General features: G+C 39.7%; 2 protein-coding genes across 4 annotated transcripts in view; one reads left to right on the top strand and one right to left on the bottom strand.

Annotated features, from left to right (window-relative positions):
- PLA2G12B (phospholipase A2 group XIIB) overlaps positions 1-2,145 on the top strand; it is a 30,849-nt gene extending 28,704 nt beyond the window's left edge. For 2 of the 3 annotated variants that reach the window (XM_040485348.1, XM_040485346.1), the window contains exon 4: positions 1,726-2,145. In XM_040485348.1, the coding sequence (XP_040341282.1) occupies positions 1,726-1,847 (122 nt within the window). In that variant the 3' untranslated portion in view covers positions 1,848-2,145. The remainder of the gene's footprint in view (positions 1-1,725) is intronic. The other variant, XM_040485347.1, reaches the window with a different exon arrangement.
- OIT3 (oncoprotein induced transcript 3) overlaps positions 1,695-25,049 on the bottom strand; it is a 30,540-nt gene continuing 7,185 nt past the window's right edge. Inside the window, exons 4-9 of the mRNA XM_040485345.1 lie at positions 18,869-18,991; positions 14,992-15,114; positions 12,875-13,035; positions 10,329-10,744; positions 5,832-5,931; positions 1,695-4,153 (exon numbers count right to left, since the gene is read on the bottom strand). Of these exons, the coding sequence (XP_040341279.1) occupies positions 3,980-4,153; positions 5,832-5,931; positions 10,329-10,744; positions 12,875-13,035; positions 14,992-15,114; positions 18,869-18,991 (1,097 nt within the window). The 3' untranslated portion in view covers positions 1,695-3,979. The remainder of the gene's footprint in view (positions 4,154-5,831; positions 5,932-10,328; positions 10,745-12,874; positions 13,036-14,991; positions 15,115-18,868; positions 18,992-25,049) is intronic.

Genomic DNA, 25,049 nt, shown 5'->3' with positions numbered 1-25,049 from the left:
CAAAATGGACTAAGTGTCTTCAACATTTAAAGAGAAATTAATCATCCATTTAAATGGTTTCAACATTTCAAGAAGAATTAAGCATCCATTCAAATGACTTCAACATTTAAGGAAGAATTAACACCAATCCTCAAATTCTTCCAAAAATTGAAGAGAAGTGAGCACTTCCAAACTTACTTTATGAGGCCAGTATTATTTTGATACCAAAACTAGACAAGGACGCCATAAGAAAAAAATACTACAGATAAATTTCTGATGAATATAGACGCAAAAATCCTCAACAGAATATTAGAAAACCTAATTCAATTCAATAATATTAAAAGGATCATACATCATGATCAAGTGGGCTTTATTCAAGGGAAGCAAGAATTGTTCAACATCGGCAAATCAGACAATGCGATACAGCACATTAACAAAATGAAGGATAAATATTGTATGATCCTCTCAATAGATGCAGAAAAAGCATTAACAAAATTCAACATTCATTTGTGAAAAAAACCTCTCAACACAGTAGGTATAAAGGGAACATACCTCAACATAATAGAGGCCATATGTGACAAGCGCACAGCTAACATCATACTCAATGGAGAAAAGCTGAAAGCTGTTTCTCTAAGATCAGGAACAAGACAAGGATGCCAACTTTCGCCACTTTTATTTAACATAGTATTGGAAGTTCTAACCAGAGCAATTAGGCAAAAAGAAGAAATAAAAGACATCCAAATTGGAATCAAAGATGTAAAACTACCACTATTTGCAGATGACATGATATCATACATGGAAAACCCTAAAGTCTCCACAAAGAAAAACATAAACCTATTAGAACTAATAAATTCAGTAAAGTCACAGGATGCAAAGTCAATATACAAAAATCAATTTCATTTCTATACACTAATAATGAATTATCAGAAAGATGATTTAAGAAAAATTATCATTTACAATTGCATCATCGAGAATAAAATACCCAGGAATTAATTTGACCAAGGAGGTGAAAGACTTGTGCATTGAAAAGGGTCATACTACCCAAAACAATCTACAGATTCAATACAATTCTTATCAAAATTCTAATGGAAGGTGTTCTGAGATGCCTTTCATAATAACCTTTACCCCAAAGGGATAGACTTTTCTTGTGTGGGTTCCCATACCACCATGATATTACTTCCATCACAGTGTAGTGTAACCATTAGTTTACCTGTCCATCCTGTCGACCTCTTTGTCCAAACTGTGAGTACTTTAGTTGGGATCTCTTTGGTCTTTGCATCCCTGATGGCTAACAGAATGGCTGACCAACACATATGTTTTTCTTAATGAGTGAATTGTTATTCATCCCACACTTAAACAGAGAAAGCTACAGAAAACATAGTACAGTTATCTGAGGGAGTATTCTGCAAAAATGGTAGATTTTCCATGGAGTGTGCATAGTGATATAGGAGATTCTGATTGCTAAATGTGATTTTGACCTAGAGGCCCATAAAAGAAGGGCACCTCAAAGTATATTCTGCTTAATTAGATTGGATGGAAGCTTATTAAGTTTCTCTTAAGTGTATGTTCTTTTTAATTATGTATTTGGATCACTGCTTTTATTTTCCTCTGGGTATCATGTCATGCTTGGAATTGCATTCGTTTTTAAAATTACTCAAACTACTTGGGATAGTCTTGTACATTAACCTTTTATTTCTCTTCATTTTTTTCTTTTCTTTTTTTTTTTTCCTCTTCATCCTTTTCAAGTAGCCTGTGATTCTCTGGCTGATACTGTGTTCAATACCGTATGGACCTTGGGCTGCCGACCTTTCATGAATAGCCAAAGGGCAGCCTGCATCTGTGCAGAAGAGGAGAAAGAAGAGTTATGAGAAAGAGGTGATCCCTTCCTGGTTTTGAGTGATGCCACAGCTGTCAGTCTCAGAGATGGTAGTATGGCAGATGTGTCTCATCCTTGCTTCCAAATGTTTGGATAACACAAAGCAAGAGAAAGGAAATATTGTTCTACAGCTGAAACATGAGTCCCATCCTTTGGGAGAACTGGAAAAAAGACATGGAGTGATTTGAAGACTACTCTTTATTTTACCAATGGTCTCCCCAACCAAGAAACATTTGCCTGGCAATTCAGTTCTTAGTTTAAAGACTAAAATAAAGACTAAAATATTGGGATTCTCGGACTTGGTAATTATATTCATAAGGGAAATTTTGCAGCATCCAACCATTTGGGAGGCAAGGACTTTCCTCTGATTCATGTTTCAGTTGCCAGTAAGCATCTCACATTTAATAAAGTGTTCTTTTTAGGAAATATGAAAAGAGATGAATGAATTCCATTATCACCAATGTGCTTCCATTTCACTTAGAAGAGAACAGAACCCAACCTGGTAAGTTCCACCAATGATAACAATCATTCCCACTGGTGCTGGAGAGATAAGAACAAGTGGGAAAGGTCAGAGACTTACTTGGTGAAGACCAGTGGAGGTGGAGGTCAGATGGAGTTAGGTCTCTGAGGTTCCATTTTTTTCCTTCAGTGAATTATTCCTGTTGATATTCCCAGTTACTAAGTGGTGTTAGTGTCATGGTAGGATCTGAGAAGCATTTCGTAAAAATTGCCACTGAAGATAGCTAGGAGAAGTCCCTGAAATCTGAGGACACACAAATGGTCAGTTGCTAAACTCTGGTTCTCAATACTGACTGCAGATTAGAATCACCAAAGGAGTATTAAAAAGCAGAAACCCTCTGGGGGTGGTATCTACCTGTAGGTGTTTTATGAGTGCTCCCCACCTGATCTTGATGCACTGGGAGGACTGAGGTCCACTAAGATCAGGGATCAGCAAATGAAACTCATGGGCCAAATCAGGTCTAACACTGCTTCTGTGGCGTTTTATTGGAACACAACCATATTCTCATTTGTTTACGGTCACTCCTGTGCTACAACCTCAGAGTTGAACAGTTGTGACAGACTGTATAGCCAGAAAGCCTAAAATGTTTACCATTTGGCTCTTGACAAAAAAAGCTGGCCAATTCTTGATCTAGGTCATTCTGTCCTTTCACTTCCGTTTGTTAATTTTACTGGTTGCATTAAGAACTGTTGATTATAGCCATTTCAAAAAAGAAAAAGAAGAAAAACTGTTTCCTGATCTTATGTAAAGCCATAAAAATAATTGGCATATTAAGAAATTGGATTTCATTGCATATAAAATTTATCTCTGTGATTTATAATATTTACTTTAATAAACTGTATTAAGCACCTACCTACAAAATAGAGCATGGTATAATTTACACTTTTTAATTGCCATATCAGTCTGAGGGCTTAGAATGCCAAATAACAGGACATATGGTACCAAATTTTAATTTTGTCTACAGTTCAGTCATTGAACCACTTAAATGCATGTCGATACATTTATTAATATTTATTAATTGAAAACATTTCACGTAATATAAAAATATCAAAAGAAAACACTGTGCAAGAGGAAAATCAAATAATATTTTTTAGTACACACTTATACTGATAAACTTCCGAATCTCCTATAACTACTCTGCGTTTGAGTTGAAATTTCAGGGAATGATTATTATTTACATATTTAAGGAGTTGCTGGGTATTTAGGTCATAATTTCAAGCAACCATTTAATTTGTTTTAAGTTTATATTTCAGAAGAGCATGCCCGACTTTTGATTTTAGTGGTCCTATTGCATCCTACACGAGGTGTTTTATTGTAGGAAGGAAATGTGGGGAGCAGGGTGAGCTGCTTTCTTGCAGGGACAGCATAGCTTTCGACGTTGGGAAGATGAAGCCCATGGGTTGGATCAGTCAGCAGTGAGGTGGCCTTTCCTGACCCAGCAGCCGGAGTCAGAATGAGTCAGTTCCGGGAGTCTGTCTAAACCCACAGTATAAGGTTCAAAGAAGCGCCATGTTTTAGGGTGTTGATTGGTGCTCTCAGAGGGCGTAGGGAGAAGTTCCAAAGAGGTGGGTGGCCCAAAGCCAGCACTCGGGTGTTGGGTGGTCCTAGTCCTCCCAGTCGATGCTGATCGGGCCGCCAGTCAGCATCTGGCTCTGCAAACCAGCTGTATCCTCTCCCTCTACTGCCTCACGACGCATTCGCCGGTGGCAGCCCTGAGCACAGCGAGAATGCTCGTCCAGCCTTCCACAGACAAGGACCTGGCAGTGCAGAAACACTTCCTGGAAAGACCATAACTATAATTAACAAAAATAATGATAACAGCTACCACTTGTGGGGCCCTTTCTAGAAGCTAGACACTATACCAGATGTTTCATATATATTGTCTCGTTTCATCTAAACAACAACTGTTTGAGGTAGATGTTATCATCCCCATTTTACAGATGAGGAAACTGAGACTTAGGTTAGGAAACTTGCCCAGATTCACAACATTGGTCAGGTGGCAAAGACACTGAGTCGTGTGGGTGATTTAGAACCCCACATCTATAACTTTTGCTTTTGTACAGGGACAGGAGAGACCTTTGAGAAGGCAACATCTAATAATGTTAACATCTTCATTCTTAGCATCAAAGTCTGGGAAAAACATTGGTGCCCACATACTTCTGTGTAAAATAACAAGTTCTTTGTCCAAGCTTCTTCCTACAAGTTACCTCCCAAAGCATGCTGCCTGCTTGAGGAGGGAGATCAGAATTAGCCATCATGATTAGCAGGTGCTCTGGAACAGTGATGTAACTGTTCACTTAAATTCACTTAAACGCAGGGTGGAAAAGAATATTGGTCTCTTAAACTTATTTTGGTTTAAATGTCTCAACAACTCTACTAAAACAAAAACCAAAAAAGCCTCCACCTTAACATACTATCTATGGCCTCTTATAACTTCTGTGTATGTATAATTTTCAAAAACGTAGCATATTCAATATGCGTGTAAACTGTTATGATAAAAGGTTTTTCATACCTCCTTTTTCTATATTTCTCATTTTAATAACTGCTTAGTATTGCATTAACTGATATATGGTAGGCCTGGTTGGGGGCTTTCTCTCATTTCCCATGTAACAATGCTCTGTAAACACATCTAACAAACCGTGTTTTTCTTTTTTTTTGCTTGTTTGTTTTTGAGAAACTGTCAGAATTGGAGTTTTTAGAATATGATTTTATGGTTATTGCTACATATCATCAGACAATTTTCCAGAAATTATACTCATTTATATTGTCACTGTATTCTCCCTATAACTTTGCAAGCATTGTGATAAATTTTTATAAATTTAATATGCATAAAATAATGTCTTATAATTGTTCTAATTGGCGTCTTAAGTACTATTTTCACTGAACGCTTCACTATTTGTCTTTTCTGTGAATTTTCTGTCCATATCCTTGGCCAATGACTACCAAGCAGACTTTTTCAACCATATCTGCCCACAATGATTTAAAATTATGATCATATAGTATTTCCTTTGAACAAGCACAGTGATTTTCTTGGGAGGGAGGCAGATAAACTGTGATATTAATGAAGGTATTAGGCTTCTAGGTGGCCAATTCTACAGTATTTTTCTTTACTTTATACAATTTTTTTATGTTTATTTATTTTTGAGAGTCAGAAAGAGAGCACAAGCAGGGGAGGGGCAGAGAGAGAGGGGGAGACAGAGAGTCTGAAGTAGGCTCCAGGCTCCAAGCTGTCAGCACAGAGCCTGACACGGGGCTCAAACTCATGAACTGTGAGATCATGACCTGAGCCAAAATTGGACACTCAACCGACTGAGCCACCCAGGCACCCCTACAGTATTTTTCAGAGGGGAATGCAGATCCTAACTTTGGTCTCATAGAGAAGGTCAACGAATTGGGACACCAGTTCAGGTCTGGGGGTGGGGGATGTAGGTTACGAGGTAAAGGTGTTCAGCTCACCTTGTGGTCTTTGCCCACAAACTTGAAGACAGGAACCTGAAAGTGCTTTGCTAAGTGGTCTCGTGATGTGTACTGCTTCACTGAGTCATCTGAAACACAGCTGAAAGCAAGACAGGAGAGCACGTAAGACTTGATTGTTTCTACAGAGGTGGAAAAACAATCCAGTCCAATGTGTTTGGTCCAAAGAGTGGCTGACTGGGTGGAGGAGGCTGGGCTGAACTCAAGCTTGTTGAGAATGAAGGAAAAATGAAATTCCCTCCCTAGAAAGGCATCTTCAGATACAACCCTGTTCATTAATCATCTCTCATTCTCTGTACCCACAAACTGGGCACAAGGACCTCTTGACATATCAATGTACTGAACGGTATCTCTGGAAATGAAGGTATCTTTGTAAGGCTGTATTTTTATTTCTAATACATGGTAGGGATTCTGCGGCTACATACTCGATAATTGGCTTAAAAAGGCTTTTCTTTTAACTAGACTTCATAAATATTTATTGGACACCTTATATACACTAACCCCCAAGGGGGGTTCAGAGATGAGCAAACCCCAACTTGTATTTCAAAGAGCTGCATAAAGACCTAAGTTCCAGAGAGAATAACTCGTTCTCCTGAGGAAAGTTCATTCACCTCCAAACTGCTGTAATTCCTCTTTTCCCAAATGTAACGCTAAGTTTTGGTTTTGTAGGGTTTTTGGGTTTTAATCTCAGGTCTACCGCTTGAAGTGAAACTCATAGGGTACGTCAGGGTTAGCTGAGGAAAAGATGTGTTACTGATTCTCAATTTTGAGACCACGGTTTAGTATTTGATGAACATTTTCTTCCTACAGGCCAGGGATTACACCTGTATCATCTTTCCCATTCTGAATTTTAAAGGAACTTTATTTTCCCTGAATGTATTTTCCCTTTTATGGATACCTAATAGTTCTTGTCTGCCAAGGCCAGGAAAAAAAGGTGGGGATCAGAAGTAAAAGTCTATGAAATTGGATACTTGCTCCACATGCTTAAAGACCACTTTCTAGTTCATTGCTAAGTTTCAGTGCCGTTGAAAAATCCCATAAAATTGTTTAAAAATAAGGCATTGTGACTTATATTACCACTAGTACCATATTCCCCTGAACTGAAGAAGATCTAAATATATAATGCAGTCTCTGTTATTTCTTGTATTTATGTACTCATTTTCATTTTCCTGAGGTAAAGTTAATTTATGCCATCTTTTGATTACATTCTATAATAAATACCTACTGCATATCTAATCTAATGCAACATACTCTGCTGGGAACTGCAGAGGATATAAAGATGAAAAATATGGTCTGTGATGTCAAGGAGTTTACAGTCTGTATCTATGATAAAAAAGAGTAAAGCGATATTAAAATGGCACTTTTCATCTAAGTGCCTCACCATTTTCAATTTATTTTTACCTAAAAATACTATTGTTGTTGTTGTTGTTGTTTCAAGCGAGAATGAGGCAAAAAGAGTTGTTACAGGGTAATATATTACAGAAGAGAACCCAGAACAAATTCTGGCTCTTGACTTGGGGTTTGCCATGATTACACAATGCTGGTTCATCAGCTCTAAGTTGGTGTGTTGAAAGAAAGTAACATTGGTATATAGGATAATACAAAATCATTGATTACCCAAATGTTGTCCAGTATTTTATTTTGGAATTCAATATGTTTCTTTTTCTGGAGAATAACTTTCTAATTCTACTTTGCGTGGGCTTGTATTAAATTACTTTGCATTCTCAGAGCACAGGCCAATTGAAACTGGAGGGAGGTAAACGAGATGGGCCAAATATCAGGAGAAACCATCCCGATTTAAATTTAAGCTGAGGACGATGAATAATCAAACAGTTTATAAATGTAATCACACTGCATTATGTTTACTTTAGGGCTCTGGACTAGCTTCAGATTACTGTTATGTTAAATGCTCACGCAATAATTCATTTGACCAATATTTAATGACCCTATAGACTAGGCATTGAGGAGGAAAGAATATTTCTAGTTCAGGTTAGAAGGAATCAGGGAAGGCTTCATGGAGGAAAGAAATCCTGTTGAATGTTGAAGGACCAGTAAGATTCAGGCAGCAAGAAAAGGGGAAGAAGATTTCAGGCAGAGGAAACAACAGGTACAGTCAGAAGGGTGTAAGGAACAATGGAGTGTGGGAATTGCCTGTAGTTCCCTTTGCCAGGAGCAGAAACTGGAGAAGGCAGAGGTCAGAGGGTGAGGCACAATAAGCCAGGCTTAGAGTTGGATTTTATCTTGAGGAATTGTCTCATATACACCATTACAGTACTATCCATTATTGTGCCAGAGATGGGACTATTTGCCTGGTTACTAAATAGATCTCTACAGCTGTGTTTTTGAGTTCTTGTCTCTGGCTTTTAAGCACTTTAATTTCTCCTGTAGCATTTTCAGGAGGGGGGCTATTTTGTACATGCTAAGGGCTGGAAAATTAAATAGCACAGCTTCTTAGAACTGTCTAAAATAAAAAGTATATAGTCCTTAACTATCTGAATAACAAATACATAAACAAACTTTGCAAGCTTTATTGAGATTGTAGATTACATCTTTTTCCAGTAGGTGGGTTATGATTATACATTTATTTTTGTAAAAAGTAAGTACAGGGGAAGGAGAACACTCTTGGAATGAGAGAAAAGTTCCCTATCTTGATTATAGTGATGGCTTCATGAATGTATACATCAGAACTTACCCAACTGTACACTTTCAATGTGTATGCTCACTGTGTGAGAATGGTACTCCAATAATGCTGTTAGAAAAAAAAAAAAGGAACCAAAATCTCCTCTCCCCCTAAAAGAAAATCCATTCCTTAATCTATTAACTTTAGGATGTGAGTGAAAAAAATAAATAAAAAGTGATACTTCTAATTTTCACTTTAAAGCTTTGTGAGGATAACTTTAAGATGGCAAGAAATCCCAAGAACTACAGACTCCTATGAGACCTATTACTGGCCACCCAAAACAGCTCAGAATGATAAATTTTCCATTTTCTGAACACAAGAAAAGGAGGCTACAGAAAGCTGAGGCTAGAAGTACTCCTGCTGGTAAACGGTGAAATTTACTAACCAAAGGAAATCAAGAGCCATCAAAGGTTTTCAACATGGATCTGACCATATATATATATATTTTTTTTTTCAAAAATTTAAAGTTTGTCTTCCTTTTGACTAGATATCCAGGGACTCTTGAAGCTGAGATTTGAGAGTTGGGACTTAGGGGGCTGTTGGGAGGCTGTTTTAGCTGTCCAGGTGAAAGATAACAAGGGCTGGAATTAAGACAGTAAGAGAACAGAGACAACAGCATGGGGGTATTGCTACTTTCTACAAAAGGCTCTTGGTTGATCCCAATGTGCTTCAAGAGTTGAAAAATCACTGTGCGAGAGATTGACAACAGCAGGTGGAGGTTGCCTGTGATGAGAGATCTGGTAGATAAAAGCTAAGTCGATATTTCAGAGTCCAGCAGGCCAATTAGCAAAGGGCATGGCCCATGTGGTGCTCTTGCTAGACCATTTCCCTTTCATTGAGCTGCAGTCCCTGCCCCTACCTGAGATATGTCCCACCTGACACTGAGAACAAGGAAGAAACTGATAAGATTCTGCCATGAGTTTGGGGTATGAATGTAATTTTCCTGGGAATGTAAGCAATGGATGGGATAACCGCCAGACTTCCAATGATCCCATGAGACACACATAGTTCTCAATCCAAGGATTCTTAGGAGATAAAGGAAATCTCCTTTGTATAAAACAGGCACAGAAAAACCAAATTTCACTTGCTCTTTCTTCTCCTGAAACCTTCCAAGTATTTCTTTTCTCTCCTTCGCTACCCAAGCTGCTGCTGCTGCTGCTGCTGCTTCTTCTTCTTCTTTTTTAAGTTTATTTATTCATTTTGAGAGAGGGAGAGAGAGAGAGAGAGAGCACGCACACACAAGCAGGCTCTGTGCTGTCAACACACAGCTTGATGCAGGGCTTGAACTCACAAATCATGAGATCATGACCTGAGCCAAAACCAAGAGTCGCTCCTCGCTACCAAGCTTCTTAAAAGAGAAGTCTACAAGGGGTGCCTGTAGTCTACAGGGATGATTCTTGCTCCTTTATCTCTAGTCCTGACCTTGTTCCAAGGTCTGATATACATTTCCAACTGCCCACTGAACTTCTCTTCCCATATATCCTACAGGCATTTACAATTCAATAGCATTACTTGGAATTATCATATTCAATATTTCACCTCAAACCTGCTTTTCTACTTATAGCCTTCCGTCTTGGTTAATGGCATCTAGTCAGTCACCTGAGCTAGACCCCTTGGAGTCATTTTTGACTCTCTGCTCCCTCACCAGTTTTTACCTCCAATATGTCAATGAGTGGCTTCTGAACCATTTAAGAACTCATAAGAGTGCCATGTTGTTTTAGGAAATGACCGAGTAGGCCTGTGCACTTAGAAGGTGGATGTGAACTGGGGGTAGTAAATCGTGTAAGCAGCATAATTACCCATCCTGGATGAGGTAGTACTTCAGGATCTCATCGATCTTGGAGGTGGGGGTGGCAAAGCAGCTCTCCACTAGGCTTTCTAAGCCATTCACGTGCACGACAGGCTCAATGCCAAAGTAGAGGGAGTCTCGAAGCTTGAGGGTGGGCAAAGCTTCCCGGTAAGGCTCTTCAAACTCATTGTCCTTGAAGATCTCCAGAGTGAATGGGAAGATTCCATGACTGCGGCCCATGATTTCCAGTGGGGTATTTCGAAGGTTAGGAACGTAGCCTTCCGAAATGGTGTACAGGCGTGGAAACTCGCAGGTCACTGGGATCAGCAGTTTGCTGGTTCGGATGATGATGTCCCCGCTGCTCCCTGGGGTCTGCTTGGGTAGACCTGTCACAAGATTGCTTGCCACGATCTTGTCATTTACCACCTGAGCCAGGCCAGGGCCAGGAGAAGAAAAGATTTTATGTTTATTTCTAAGGAGTTCCCCATCCCCACCTCCCAAACCCTGCCCCACTCCTGACTGTAACATTCTCTCAACTTCTTTTTAAAATTTTTTTTTTCAACGTTTGTTTATTTTTGGGACAGAGAGAGACAGAGCATGAACGGGGGAGGGGCAGAGAGAGAGGGAGACACAGAATCGGAAACAGGCTCCAGGCTCTGAGCCATCAGCCCAGAGCCTGACGTGGGGCTCGAACTCACAGACCGCGAGATCGTGACCTGGCTGAAGTCAGACGCCTAACCGACTGCGCCACCCAGGCACCCCGCATTCTCTCAACTTCTATTTACATCAAAACACATAAAAGATTTGGTTGCTGAAGACTGGAACTGTTTTTTTTTTTTAATCACTTCTTTTTAGCAAGATGTTCTGACTGTTAAGAATTTTATATACTACTTCATGGTCAACCCACGCATTCCTTTGGAGTATTACTCATAAAACCTGAACTATGCAGAATCAGCAAATTCAAAGCTCTGGTATTTTAGGAAGGAATGGCTTCTATTTTTTTTTTTTTTTTTTTCTGGACTCCTAGACCTGCTGATCAGGCTGCGGCCTGACCTTGTGCTGAACTCATCCACAGGCAGAACTTCAGCTATCACATTTATGCAGATGACTTTCAGTTCTTTGTCTCCAGCCTTGTCTGCTCTCCGGGTGCCAGCAAATCCAACACACCACGGGGGCCTTTCTACTTAATCATCTACAGATACAATAAACACAATTTGCCTAAAGTGGGACCACCTTCTCCTGAGATACCACCCCCATGTCTCAATCTAAGTTCAATTAGATCTCTGATTTCTCTTAGTCGAATTCAGCAAATAAATATTTATTTAATCAGAAGTTCATGAGAATCTCTGCCCTAATCTCCTGGATCCAGGTCCCCTTTTCTCTATCCATTTCTCATGCTTCTGATCTCATCACAACAGTGCCTGCAACCCCCCTCTATGGTATAGAGCCCAAACGTCTCACCCTCGCACACAAGGCAGATCTTTGGAAGCAGTCTCGCACCCCCACCTCCACCCTACCCCGTCTACTTTTCTAGTTTCCTTTTCCAATATGAATTCCTTGCCAGTCAGTCTGAACTGCCCATTCACTCAGCATAAGCCTTAAATATTCCTATATCTGAGACTTGCTCACTTGTTTCTCATCTGAAATGCCCTCTCCTCTCTGTATAAGCCACACACATGCTTCTACTCCAGTTCAAGTCCCATTTGTCTTGACATCCCCAATGTTTGTCCCTTTCTAGACTGCTATAGCCCCTGTCATCTGTATCACTGTTTCTTTCTTTCTTTTTTAATTTATTTTTGAGAGAGAAAGAGAGGGAGAGAGCATGCATGAGTGGGGGAGGGGCAGAGAGAGAGGGAGAGAGAGAATCCCAAACCGGCTCTTCACTGTCAGCACAGAGCCCGACGTGGGGCTCCATCCCAGAAACCATGACATCATGATCCGAGCCGAAATCCAGAGTTGGACACTTAACCGACTGAGCCTCCCGGGCACCCCTCACTGTTTCTTATTTATATTGTGTGTGTGTGTGTGTGTGTGTGTGTGTGTGTGTGTGATCTCAATACTACTGTGTATGTTCTCAAAAGTTAGGAATCTTATTTCATATATCCCTGAGACTTCAATGCAGATTCTTGGACAAAAATACAAACTTTGAACCTCTGTCTAGTTTACTACTCGAACTCATTTGTTACCTCATAAGTGAACTTTCATCTGTGTCATTTGCTTTCTTCAAGTAAAATAATTGGTCAGAGGAGATGCGACCAGTCTCCCAGTGCTGGTGCTGAGGCACTTGGGAAAATGTCTGTACACATTGGAGAGACAGGACCATTTAAGAACAGAAAGAGAAGAACTCTTCTTACCTCTCTGTGCTCACAGTGCCAGGACCACGGCAGATGCTCAATAATATATGTGTTAAATGAACGGCATATGATTCTTCGAGCTCCATTTTTTAATGTGGAACTATATCATCTATAACACAAGCCACGCTGCATACCTCTGTCAACTACCTCCCAAATAACTGGCTTTTGGTTATTCCCCAAGCGTCCTCCAGGAAGAACCTACATTGACCACTGTGCCACACGTCTTGAGGGAGAAGAGGATGTTGACGTGGGTGCCGTTGGACACTCCTCGGCAGGAGGTGTTGGTCAGGAAGAGCTCCAGACCGCCAACCAGGTCCCTGGGGATGCTCACTTCAATGGTATTTGACCTGCACAACACGGGGACTGCGGCATAAAGGGGGGTACTGTAAGAACTGGGAAATTTGAATTGGGAGAAGGGTAAGGACGGTGTCTAGGGGAAATAATTTTAACCTCACACAATTTGAGCTTTTTGTTTTATCCTTAAGAAAATCTATGAGGTTCAAAACAATTTGGTGAATAAAACCAGGACTCCTAACTCCCAGGGTTGTGGTCTAATAATGATCCTCAAATAATTGTTCCCCGAATGAGGAAATATTGTGTTTGAGTTTCAATTCAACATTTATTTCAAAGTGTGGATAGCATAGTTCCACGAACTGAAACACCTAAAGGATTAACTTTTAGCACAAACACAATTTATTGGCAATACAGAAAAAGTACTGCTTTGATGTAGGCTTAAATTACATAACAGTACTGCTCTGACTTTACCATTAATTATGTCTCATAAAACAGAGGTAATAAAAACAACGTTAGTGCACTTGGGAAAGAGTTCCAAATTGTCCTTGCATTGTTCAGTAAACCATAAATGCTGACTATAAATTCCACTTTAACTTAATATGAAAAAGATTGCTTTTCTTTGGTGTCCCTGTGTTCAGTTTTCCAGACTCTACAAATACCCGAAAAGGAATACTTATGGGTACTGTCAGAAAATATGTGAGGACAACATCAATATGGGAGGATATATCATAACAATAACACAGTATAAGGAAATCAGAGATAGGTGCTCATTAAATATTTGCTATGTGAATGAGTTAATATTCTGGACATAAATAACTAGATTTCCAGAAAATAGTTCTCAGAGAATTGTTGATGTTCACATTGTAATTGTAGGGAGACGAATCAGCTCCCTAGGGCTCTCAACTTAGTTTCACCACCCAATTATCTGTTAGAAAAGAGAGGAACTGCATCAGTGTCTTAGACTTCAAAATTAACTATTAGTTACACTGCTAATAATAGAAATTAGAGAAAAAAATCAAAAGTAAAAAGCAAAGGAAACTGATGGACCATCAATCCCATTTCTGGGTATTTATCCAAAAGAACTGAAAACAGGATCTCAAAGAGATATTTGCCCACTCATGTTCATAGCAGCATTATTTGCAATATCTAAAATGTAGAAGTAACTCAAGTGCCCATCAATGGATGAGCCCCTAAACAAAATGTAGTATATTAATACGGCAGAATATTATTCAGCTTTATGAAGAAAGGAAATCCTGTCATATGCCACATGGATGAACTTTGTGCTAAATGAAATGCTAAGTGAAATAAGTCAATCACAAAAGATACATAGTCACATGAGGTGTCTAAAGTAGTCAAACTTCATAGAAATAGAAAATATAACAGTGGTTGCCAGGGCAGGGGGTGGGGAGGGAGGAATGGGGGGAATTATTGTTTAATGGGTATTGAGTTTTAGTTTTGCAAGATAAAAACATTCTGGAAATCTGTTGCACAGCAATGTGAATATACTTACCACTACCGAACTATATATTTGAAATTGGTTTAGACGGTCAATTTTCTGTTGTATGTTTTTTTTGTACCAGAATTTTTTTTTTTTTTAATTTTTTTTTCAACGTTTATTTATTTTTTGGGACAGAGAGAGACAGAGCATGAACGGAGGAGGGGCAGAGAGAGAGGGAGACACAGAATCGGAAACAGGCTCCAGGCTCTGAGCCATCAGCCCAGAGCCCGACGCGGGGCTCGAACTCACGGACCGCGAGATCGTGACCTGGCTGAAGTCGGACGCTTAACCGACTGCGCCACCCAGGCGCCCCTGTACCAGAATTTTTTAAAAAGCAAAAGAAAATGAACTTTTTGGTAATGCTGTCTTACAGAGCTTCTCTTTTGAATGATCCCAGAGTAAAGATGCAGAGATACACACTGTCGAAAGAGCTGATGCTCTACAAGATGGGAATATTAACACACTTGAGTGAAGAAGGCAGGGAGATTCACGGGGGAGAGCAGAGGTTGAGCGCATCCGTGTACTACCTTGGCATGTGTGGTTATCCTCAGACAGCACCAAGCCCCGGGGACATTCACACTGATAGCCCTTCTCAGACACAAGGCAAAGATGGCTGCAGCCACCATTGTTATTGTGGCATCCTTCAATGTCTGCAATAAAACCAAAAGAAAAGGGAGTGATCTTGCAGGCCTCTTTCCCAAGAATTGTGTTCTTGGGCTGGCACTTGGCATCAGGGAATATATTTGACTCATTGCAGTATCACTGGGGTCTAACCCAGTCACTGAGTCATGTAGGGAAGTCCACACAAAAAATGTTTATTAAATGTTATAGCTAGAAAGAGCAATCTTAGAACATCTAAAGCTCTGACCTCTTAAGCTGGTCATTTTGTTGAATGACCTTCAATCTGGATTTGTCTGTTTTTCTCATGGTTATACGACAGTTTTGGAGAGGAAGACCCAAAAGTAATTTCTTAGTTGCTGTAATCCACCCATTTTGAAATTTTATAGCATATGACTGATATAAAAGGGACTGACAGAATATAAATTCAACTAGACTAGAGAGACGTATCCATCATTGCCAGTTGGTTGGATTGCCAGACCCTCTCCTCAAATCTCTAGGAACAATAGCACTGGGATACGTGCCTTGGGCTGATAGCACACTTATAAAAATGAGGCCTGGATGACACACTCTCACATACTCTTTGTGACATTCCTCTCTTGAGGTGTTTTTTTAAAGTTTCCTTTAAAAAGCTTTGCATATTGGGGTGCCTGGGTGGCTCCTTCGGTTAAGCGTCCGACTTCGGCTCAGGTCATGATCTCGCGGTTTGTGAGTTTGAGCCCCGCGTCGGGCTCTGTGCTGACAGCTCGGAGCCTGGAGCCTGCTTCCAATTCTGTGTCTCCCTCTCTCTCTGCCCCTCCCCTGCTCATGCTCTGTCTCTCTCTGCCTCAAAAATAAATAAAACATGTAAAAAAAAAAAAAAGCTTTGCATTTTCTTTCTCTTTCTCCTTCTCCTTCTCCTCCTCTATTTCCTTCTTCCTTTTCCTCCTCCTCCTTCCTCTTCCTTCTCTTCCTCTTCCTCTTCTTCTTTGTTAGTGGGCTTCACGCCTAGCATGGAGCCCAACATGGGCTTTAACTCACAACCCTGAGATCAAGACCTGAGCTGAGATCCAGAGTCAGACACTTCACCAACTGAGCCACCCAGGTGCCCTGAAAGTTTTGCATTTTCAAAAAGCATACTCAACCAAATGAACAAGAAAAAAATATTCAATTGTCAACTGAAGAAACTACCACACGATTTCATAGTTAGTTGGGAAAATTAATGACCTTTGTGGGCTCTAGACATTGTGAGGGGTCATCAAATTCCGGCATAAGTTTTACTGGCACACAGTCACGCTCATTCATTTACCAATTGTCTGAGTGCTTTCTCACTACAGGGCAGACTTGAGTAGTTTCAACAGATTCCATACGATCCCCAGAGCCTAAAATACCTACTATTTGGTCTACACAGAAGTTTGCTGCCCCTGTTCTAGGGGTAAGATAAGTAAAGGGAATGCTTTCAAAGCATCTCAGATGCTCAAAGAAAGATAGAAACTGATTTCCAGTTATAGTTATAATTCTCAGTTCAATAACAGTTAAAAAAAATTAGTTCCTTGGAACATTAGTAAATTAACCTGGGATCAACCGATTTTTGTGAAACAAACAAAGAATACAAATTTGCAGCGAATTAATCCTTGCAAAACTTAGGAAGTATTAGGCTATTACCTGTTTACAAATCTGGATACTTAAAAAGGATAAAAGTACTACTATTGGTTTTTGAAAGAGCTGAAAATGATATAGAACAATGTAGAAGGCAGCATAAAAATATACTAGAAAACGTTAAATCAACATTAATGGGATTTTTTTTTCTAAAAATGATCTTCCTTAAGTCAATTTAATTTCTCTGGGTCTCGATTTCAATATTTATAAAAGGGAAGGGTTGGACTAAATGTTCACTCAGGCTATTTGTAGGTCTAAAACTGCAAAGCACAAAGTAAGTTGAAATTCTATGTTGGCATAAAGGGTTTAAGTCTCTTATGAGGATATTCCAAATGTTTGGATACATCTGGCAGGTGGGATTGTGGGTCATTTTAGTTACCTTTCATTTATTCCTCTGTATTTATTTTCTTCTATGAACATAATTTTCATAATAAACAAAACAATAAAAATTACATAAAATTAAAAAGAGGCTTTTATTTTAAAAAAGAAGATATAATTATTTAATGACTAAAGAAACAAATATGTTTGGACTATCAATAAGACTTAAGGGTTTCAAATATGCATCTTAATGCTAAAGTATACCTGATATATAAATTTTGTCTTCTCTTAAGATACTTTCAATCATGATTATTAGGTTTTAAAATTATATGAAGATTAACACTAATACTGCCAATAAAATGCTTGCAAATAATTACAAATGTTCCTCATGGAACATTTCATTAATATTTCAATATGCAAAGATTATTACATAAAATAATTAAGATTTAAAGAAGATTCAGGACATTACCCTTACTCAATAAAATTTAAAGTACATTTAGTCTTGTTATAAGTGACAGTAGCTTAATATTCTGGCTAATGGTCCCCCGGTTATTAATGCAAACTTGTTGCATAGAACAAAATGTAGGAACTAGGCATAATTTTTCCTTTCGGGATAATATTTTATTATGTTGAATATTACCAGAATAAAGTGAACTCTTATAAGCAGTGTTGTACCACAAATTCGATTTAGCCTCACAGACAAATCATAGGTCCTCTGTAAATAATAATTAAGCCATTGATCTCTTCATATAATCTGCAAAGAGGGTTTTTCTTTTTTTTCTTTTGGTCCCTCAACTCCCAATGGTATGAGATTCAGACTCAGTAAAGTGGAAGGGACGACATTTTAGTTGTGATAATTTACAAGGGCAAAGGTGTCTTAGAGAAAGAACATTATCTAAGTTTCATATCATTGTCAGAGTACACAACTGCCATTTCAACTATTTGACATAAATTACAAATTCTTTTTTATTACTTAATCATATAAAATGTACACAGCATTTCTGCTATTAACAATAGAGAATTTTAGTTATCTTCCCCAAAGTGTATTAATCTCCAGTAAATGCAAAGCATAGAGGGGGAAAAAAATGCCTGCATGTGAACCAGGTTCCCAAACTTCAAGATGGTAAGACTCACTTAATGGAACTTGGTAAAAACACAAACCCTAAGGCTCATCTCGCCCCCCTGAACCAAGGTTCCAGGAGAGAGGACTGGCAAGGGCCAGGTTTGAAAGCACCCGGGTGATTCTCCTCAGCAGGAATGTTTGAGAAACCCTGCTATAACCATCTCTATTATCTTCCTACTCCAACTATGCTCCTCTGCAGCAGAGGCGTCACCTAGAAGTTATTTAGAAATGTATTATCTTTGCCTGACCCCAGATCTACTGAATCACCATCTGCATTTTAACAAGATCCCAGGTGATTTATGGGCACATTAAAGCTTGAGAAATGCATAATACCCTATTTTTTCCCCCAAATTAAATGTGGCCCTTGGGGCACCTGGCTGGCTCAGTTGGTAGAGCCTGTGCCTCTTGACCTTGGGGTTGTAAATTACAGCTACACGCTGAGGGTAGAATTTACTTAAAAAGAAAAAAAAAAGTGGCCCTCTGCCTCTTGCAAAATACAACTGCCTTTATCTTGAAGATGAAATCAAAACCGAATTCTGCCTGCAACATGAAAGTCCCCAGTGACGGTGAACCCCTTTTGTCATTTCTTTACATAGCCCAACCTTGACTGTCTCCTAATGCTGGACAATTTCATGAACATCAATCAAAGAGTAAGCCAATGGTTTAGTCTGGGATCTTGATCTGAATCCCTTCTTACCCATTCTCACCTTCACACGTCTTGCCATCACTTCTTAGCACACGGCCAACCCCACAGTCACAGCGATACGAATTTTTCAGATTTACACAGATCTCACTGCAGCCACCATTGTTTTGCTCACATTCATTTTCATCTGTAGAAGAGAAACCACCCTGTTTACACACTGTTGAGCAGCCCAATCTTTTCCCAAGCTCCTTAGCAGAGTCTTCTCATCTTTTCAGAGCCTGTCGATACACCAATCCTTTGTTGTAATCCTCATAATCACTTCCATTAACCTGATGTCCTAAACCAGGTTATTTACCCATCTGTCCTCTGCTAGAACAGAAGGCACTTAGTTGTTGGCCAATTAATTCCCTTCTTTTTTTTTAAATTTTTATTTATTTTTTTTAATTTTTTTTTCAACCTTTATTTATTTTTGGGACAGAGAGAGACAGAGCATGAACGGGGGAGGGGCAGAGAGAGAGGGAGACACAGAATCGGAAACAGGCTCCAGGCTCCGAGCCATCAGCCCAGAGCCAGACGCGGGGCTCGAACTCCCGGACCGCGAGATCGTGACCTGGCTGAAGTCGGACGCTTAACCGACTGCGCCACCCAGGCGCCCCTAATTAATTCCCTTCTAAGAGCAAAACTGGGGAAATGAAGTTTCTTTTGTTACCTGGCCTCAACTATTTGTTTGTATTGGTGAATCTCACTTTTTCCAGTGAGTTCCTGAAGTTTAACTAAATAAATACAGACTTACAAATCAAACTGTGTTTTAAATACATCAAAGGAACTTGCAGTGCAGAAATGAATAGCTGATAAAAATTATGTGTGAGGCCATCTTCTGTTATAATATGAACAACTGCCCTTGAAGTCTATTTTATTTTATTTTTTTTATTTTTATTTTTATTTTTTTTGAAGTCTATTTTAAATATTGGAATATTCCTATTCGGTACTTAAGCAATGACTGTTAACCTTTTTAAGAATCTGATAAAGGATAAGTACTCTTGCTATAAAAAAAAAAATGCACAGCTGCTTGCTATAAAAAAATGCAAATGTCGGGGCGCCTGGGTGGCGCAGTCGGTTAAGCGTCCGACTTCAGCCAGGTCACGATCTCGCGGTCCGTGAGTTCGAGCCCCGCGTCAGGCTCTGGGCTGATGGCTCGGAGCCTGGAGCCTGTTTCCGATTCTGTGTCTCCCTCTCTCTCTGCCCCTCCCCCGTTCATGCTCTGTCTCTCTCTGTCCCCAAAATAAATAAACGTTCAAAAAAAAAAAAAAGAAAATTAAAAAAAAATGCAAATGTCACTTCCCATACTTCTACAAAGAAAGAGAAGCTTGGGAGATACATGTATCATGGCTTGGAGTTGGGGATAGGGGTTTGGGATTTGAACACCCACAGGGTGACAGATGGCATGGCCTTGGGCTCAGGAGAGGAGGTGAGCTGCAAATGAAACCCTGCTTAAATCCAGGACCCCAGAAAAGATATCCCCACAATGAAAGGGGGAGTAGAAGAACTTTGCCCTGAGGCCCACGGACACAGTAAGCAAGCTCTCTCTGAGGCCTCGGGGAGAGAAAAATCCTTCATAAACAACGCAAACCCCAAGTCAGGCTTTGCTATGGTTGAAGTATGAACTTATAATTCCCATGGAAAATGGGAATCTTGGAGCTGAGAAACTGGTATAAAATTTGGCCTGGACTGGCGAAACTTCTGTTGTGCATGACAGAAGCATTTGAAAAACTGCTCTGTAGTCAAACTTCCACAAACCAGGCAGTCAGAGGGGAGTTCCACAGAAACACAATTTCAACAGGTGGTGGTTTGCCACAAAACACTACACATGAGGAAATGATCCACGATGAGAATGGCTTGGCAAGATAACAAATGGAAGGCTCTGAACTGAAGATAACAGAATAATCCTGAAAACTCTGTAATGCAATGATCTAAAAAATTACTAAACAGATAAAAGAAAGGATAGTAACCAAGATAAAAGAAGTATGCAAAAAGACAAAGTAGAATTGAAACTAAACAAATGCACAGAACTTGTAGAAATGAAAAACGTAGCGCATAAGATTAGACTCTTCACTGGGGCCACTACTGCCTGGCAAGTGGATGGTTAGAAGTGCCAGCTGCTTTCCTGGATGTGGCCATACTCTGTCCCAAGCCTGGACAGCTTACCTGGAGACTGATTTTTTTCTTTTTCTTTTTTCTCTTTTTATGCGAGACAGTAATACACTTCTGATTTAAACCATTGGTATTTGGGAGTTAACTGTCACTTACGGCCTTAGATGCTCTCTGCCCCAGCAATTCTACTTTTATGAGTATACTCTAGAGAAAATCTCACACATGGAGTAAGGGATCATTTTTATGTTAATTTTAAGAACAAAAACAATGGGGGTGCCTGGGTGGCTCAGTCGGTTAAGCGGCCGACTTCGGCTCAGGCCATGATCTCGCGGTCCGTGAGTTCTAGCCCCGCGTCGGGCTCTGTGCTGACAGCTCAGAGCCTGGAGCCTGCTTCAGATTCTGTGTCTCCCTCTCTCTTGCCCTCCCCTGTTCATGCTCTGTCTCTCCCTGTCTTGAAAATAAATAAAAGTTAAAAAAAAATTTTTTTTTTAATTAAAAAAAATTTAAAGAAAAAGAACAAAAACAATGCTATATATTGTTATGGGTACATACATAAATAATAAAAGCATAAAAACAGGGACCAGAAGAACACACACTAGTTTCAAAACAGTGATTACTCCCAGAGGGTGAAAAGGGAAATGAAAAAGGAGATGGAGTGAGATGACTTCATTTGTATCTGTAAAATTTCATTAAAAAGAAAAAGGGGGCAGCTGGGTGGCTCAGTGGGTTAAGCATCTGACTCTTGATTTTGGCTCTGGTCATGATTTCACAGTTTGAAGGTTTCAGCCGGGCATGGGGATCTGTGCTCACAGCACGGAGCCTGCTTGGGATTCTCTCTCTCTCTCTCTCTCTCTCTCTCTCTCTCTCTCTCTCTTTCTGTCCTTACTCTGCTCTTGTGCACTCTCTCTCTCTCAAAATGAATACACATAAAAAAAAAAAAAGATTTACTTTTTAAAAAATTCTTATTTATTTTTGAGACAGAGAGACAGAGAAAGAGAGACAGAGCATGAGTTGGGTAGGGGCAGAGAGAGAGAGAGAGAGAGAGAGAGAGAGAGACAGAATCTGAAGCAGCTCCAGGCTCCAAGCTGTCAGCACAGGGCCTGATGCGGGGCTTGAATTCACAAGCTGAGAGATCATGACCTGAGCTGAAGTTGGATGCTTAGCTGACTGAGCCACCCAGGTGCCCCACAAAAGATTTACTTAAAAAAAAAAAAAGAAAAATGGAAGAAAAAATGAACTATAGTTAAATCTGGGTACATGAATTACATTATTTTATCATTCTGGCCAATAATCCTGTTGTATTATTTTCTTTTACACTTTTCTTGGGCTAAAAAATTAACATAATTTAAAATAATAATTAAAATTATATATATTTTTTAAAATAAAGGAAAACTTACATTAACACAAAACTTTGCCTTTAATTTCAGGGAATTCATGACAGACTTTGAATAGGAACTGAGTTGATTTCCCTACACACTGCTAGGCAAAGATGTCCAACATAAATTGCTAACCAAGAGATGTGTACAATATGCAGCCTTTGGTGTAAAAAAAGGGCAGTAAATAAACATACATATTTACATTTTTTATATCTGCCTGAAGAAATCTTGGGAGCATACATCAGAAAATATTACAAGAGTTTACCTGAGATGGGGTTGGAGAAGGGACAAATGGGACAAATGGAGGACAGAGAGCTAGACATTTCATTGTATACCATTCAAGCTGTTCAATTTGGGACCCATCTAATTACCTTATCTATTCAAATGTTATATTAAAACAAAAGCTGAGGGGCGCCTGGGTGGCTCAGTCAGCTGGTGCTGACAGCTCAGAGCTGGGAGCCTGCTTCAGATTCTGTGTCTCCCTCTCTCTCTGCCTCTCCCCTGTTTGCACTCTCTCTCTCTCTCTCTCACTCTCAAAAATAAACACTAAAAAAAAAAAAAAAAAAAGCTGAGTAATGAAACAAAGCCTGTCTTAAAATGAAGCCAAATATTTCCCAAGCACATCGTGTATGTGTGTGTGTGTGTGTGTGTGTGTGTGTGTGTGTGTGTGTGTGACAGAGAGGGGGTTAGGGAAGGAAGTTAGGGAAGATTACGGGAACAATCGTCTCCTATATCCCAAACCTTTTAGCATTAAATCACACGAAGTCCATCATGCAAGATCCCTAAGAGCTGGCACAGGAGGGCATAAACATACTCCATGGGGTTGTCAGTGGGGTTCATTAAGGAGGCTGAAGAACATAAACTTTTCTACAATAAGAATCTTTTTATATTCCTTTCAACTTAATCCCTGTTCCATTTGACCTGTTACTGTTCTTGAAAAGGCAGGTGTGGGCCAGTGTTCCCTTTCTCTTTGGGTGTGTTTTAAGTGCTTATTTATTTTTGAGAGAGAGAGAGAGAGAGAGAGAGAGAGAGAGAGATCATGAGCTGGGGAGGGGCAGAGAGAGAGGGAGACAGAGAGAATCCTATGCAGGCTCCACACTCTCATTGAAAAGCCAGACGCAGGGTTCGAACCCATGAACCATGAGATCAGGGCCTGAGCTGAAATCAAGAGTCGGTGACTTAACCAACTGAGCCACCCAGTTGTCCCTGGATGTGTTTTAAACCTATTTGAGTCTGAATACCTTAATGGGAAACTAATGTTATGAGTCATAACATTAATGGGAAAAGATATGATCTTCAGTCTTGGGTTTTTAAACTCTATTTTGTTCCAGTTACAGACAAAAACTTAGTGTAAGTAGACAACTCTAGATTTCCTAGAAAATTATCTGACTCCCATTTCTTGCTACTCAGAGAAACCAAAATTATGTTAGTGCAGCTGTAGGAGTATGTTCTTAGACAATCCTAGAGCAAAGCCATCTGACAGAAATACAAAGCAAGCCACGTAAGTAATTTAACACTTTCTAGCAGTCACATTAAAAAAATTCTAAGAACACATTTCATTTAATCCAATATGTCTAAAATATTTCCTCTAAATATAACATCAATTTTAAAATTATTGAGATATTTAAAATTTTTTTTGAACGAATCTAGTGTGTATTTTATACTTACAGCATATCTCAATTTGGATGCTAAATTTTCTTTCCTTTTCCTTTTCCTTTTCCTTTTCCTTTTCCTTTTCCCTTTCCTCTCCTCTCCTCTCCTCTCCTCTCCTCTCCTCTCCTCTCCTCTCCTCTCCTCTCCTCTCCTTTCCTTTCCTTTCCTTTCCTTTCCTCTTCTTTTTTAGTAGGCTATATGCTGGGCATAGAACTGGAGCTTGAACTCACAACCCTAAGATCAAGACCTGAGCTGAGATCAAGAGTCGGATTCTCAGCCGACTGAGCCACCCAGGCTCCCTGGTTGCTAACTTTTCATTGAATTACTTGGTTGGGGAGTCCCTGGGCGGCTCAGGTGGCTAAGCGGCCGACTCTTGATTTCAGCTCAGGTCATGTCATGGGATTGTTGTGTGCTCACACCGCTGAGCCTGCTTGGGATTCTCTCTCTCCCTCTCTCAATCTATCTTCCCCTGCTCACTCTCTCTCCCTCTCTCTCCTTCTCTCAAACAAATAAATAAACATTAAAAAAAGAGAAATACTTGGTTGGCATTTAGAGTCATAAAATTTACTGTTGGTTACTCAAGTTGTCCCAAACATTTTCGGTTTTCCAATGACTGAATAAAATATCACTTAAAAAAATTTTTTTTAACATTTGTTTTTGAGAAAGAAAGAGACAGAGAGAGAGAATGGGGAGGGGCAGAGAGGGAGACAGAGGATCTGAAGCAGGCTCTGTGTTGTGAGTGCAGAGCCTGATGCGGTCTTGAACTCATGAACTGCAAGATCATGACCAGGGCCGAAATCAAGAGTCAGTCGCGTAACCAATGGAGTCATCCAGACATCCCTCAAGTATCAGTTTTTAAATTAAAATTGGGTAAAATTAAAATTTAGTTTTTCAATCACACTAGCCACATTTCTTTTTTTTTAATTTTTAATTTTTTAAAATGTTTATTTATTTTTGAGAGACAGAGAGAGCATGAGTGGGGGAGAAGCAGGGCGAGAGAGGGACACAGAATCCGAAGCAGGCTCCAGGCTCTGAGCTGTCAGAGCAGAGCTGGATGCGAGGCTC

This window comes from Herpailurus yagouaroundi, unplaced genomic scaffold (assembly GCF_014898765.1).
Source record: "Herpailurus yagouaroundi ecotype Mexico unplaced genomic scaffold, PumYag 163, whole genome shotgun sequence".
In the NCBI taxonomy this organism is placed as follows: domain Eukaryota; kingdom Metazoa; phylum Chordata; class Mammalia; order Carnivora; family Felidae; genus Herpailurus; species Herpailurus yagouaroundi.
This window is presented reverse-complemented; position numbering and strand designations above follow the sequence as displayed.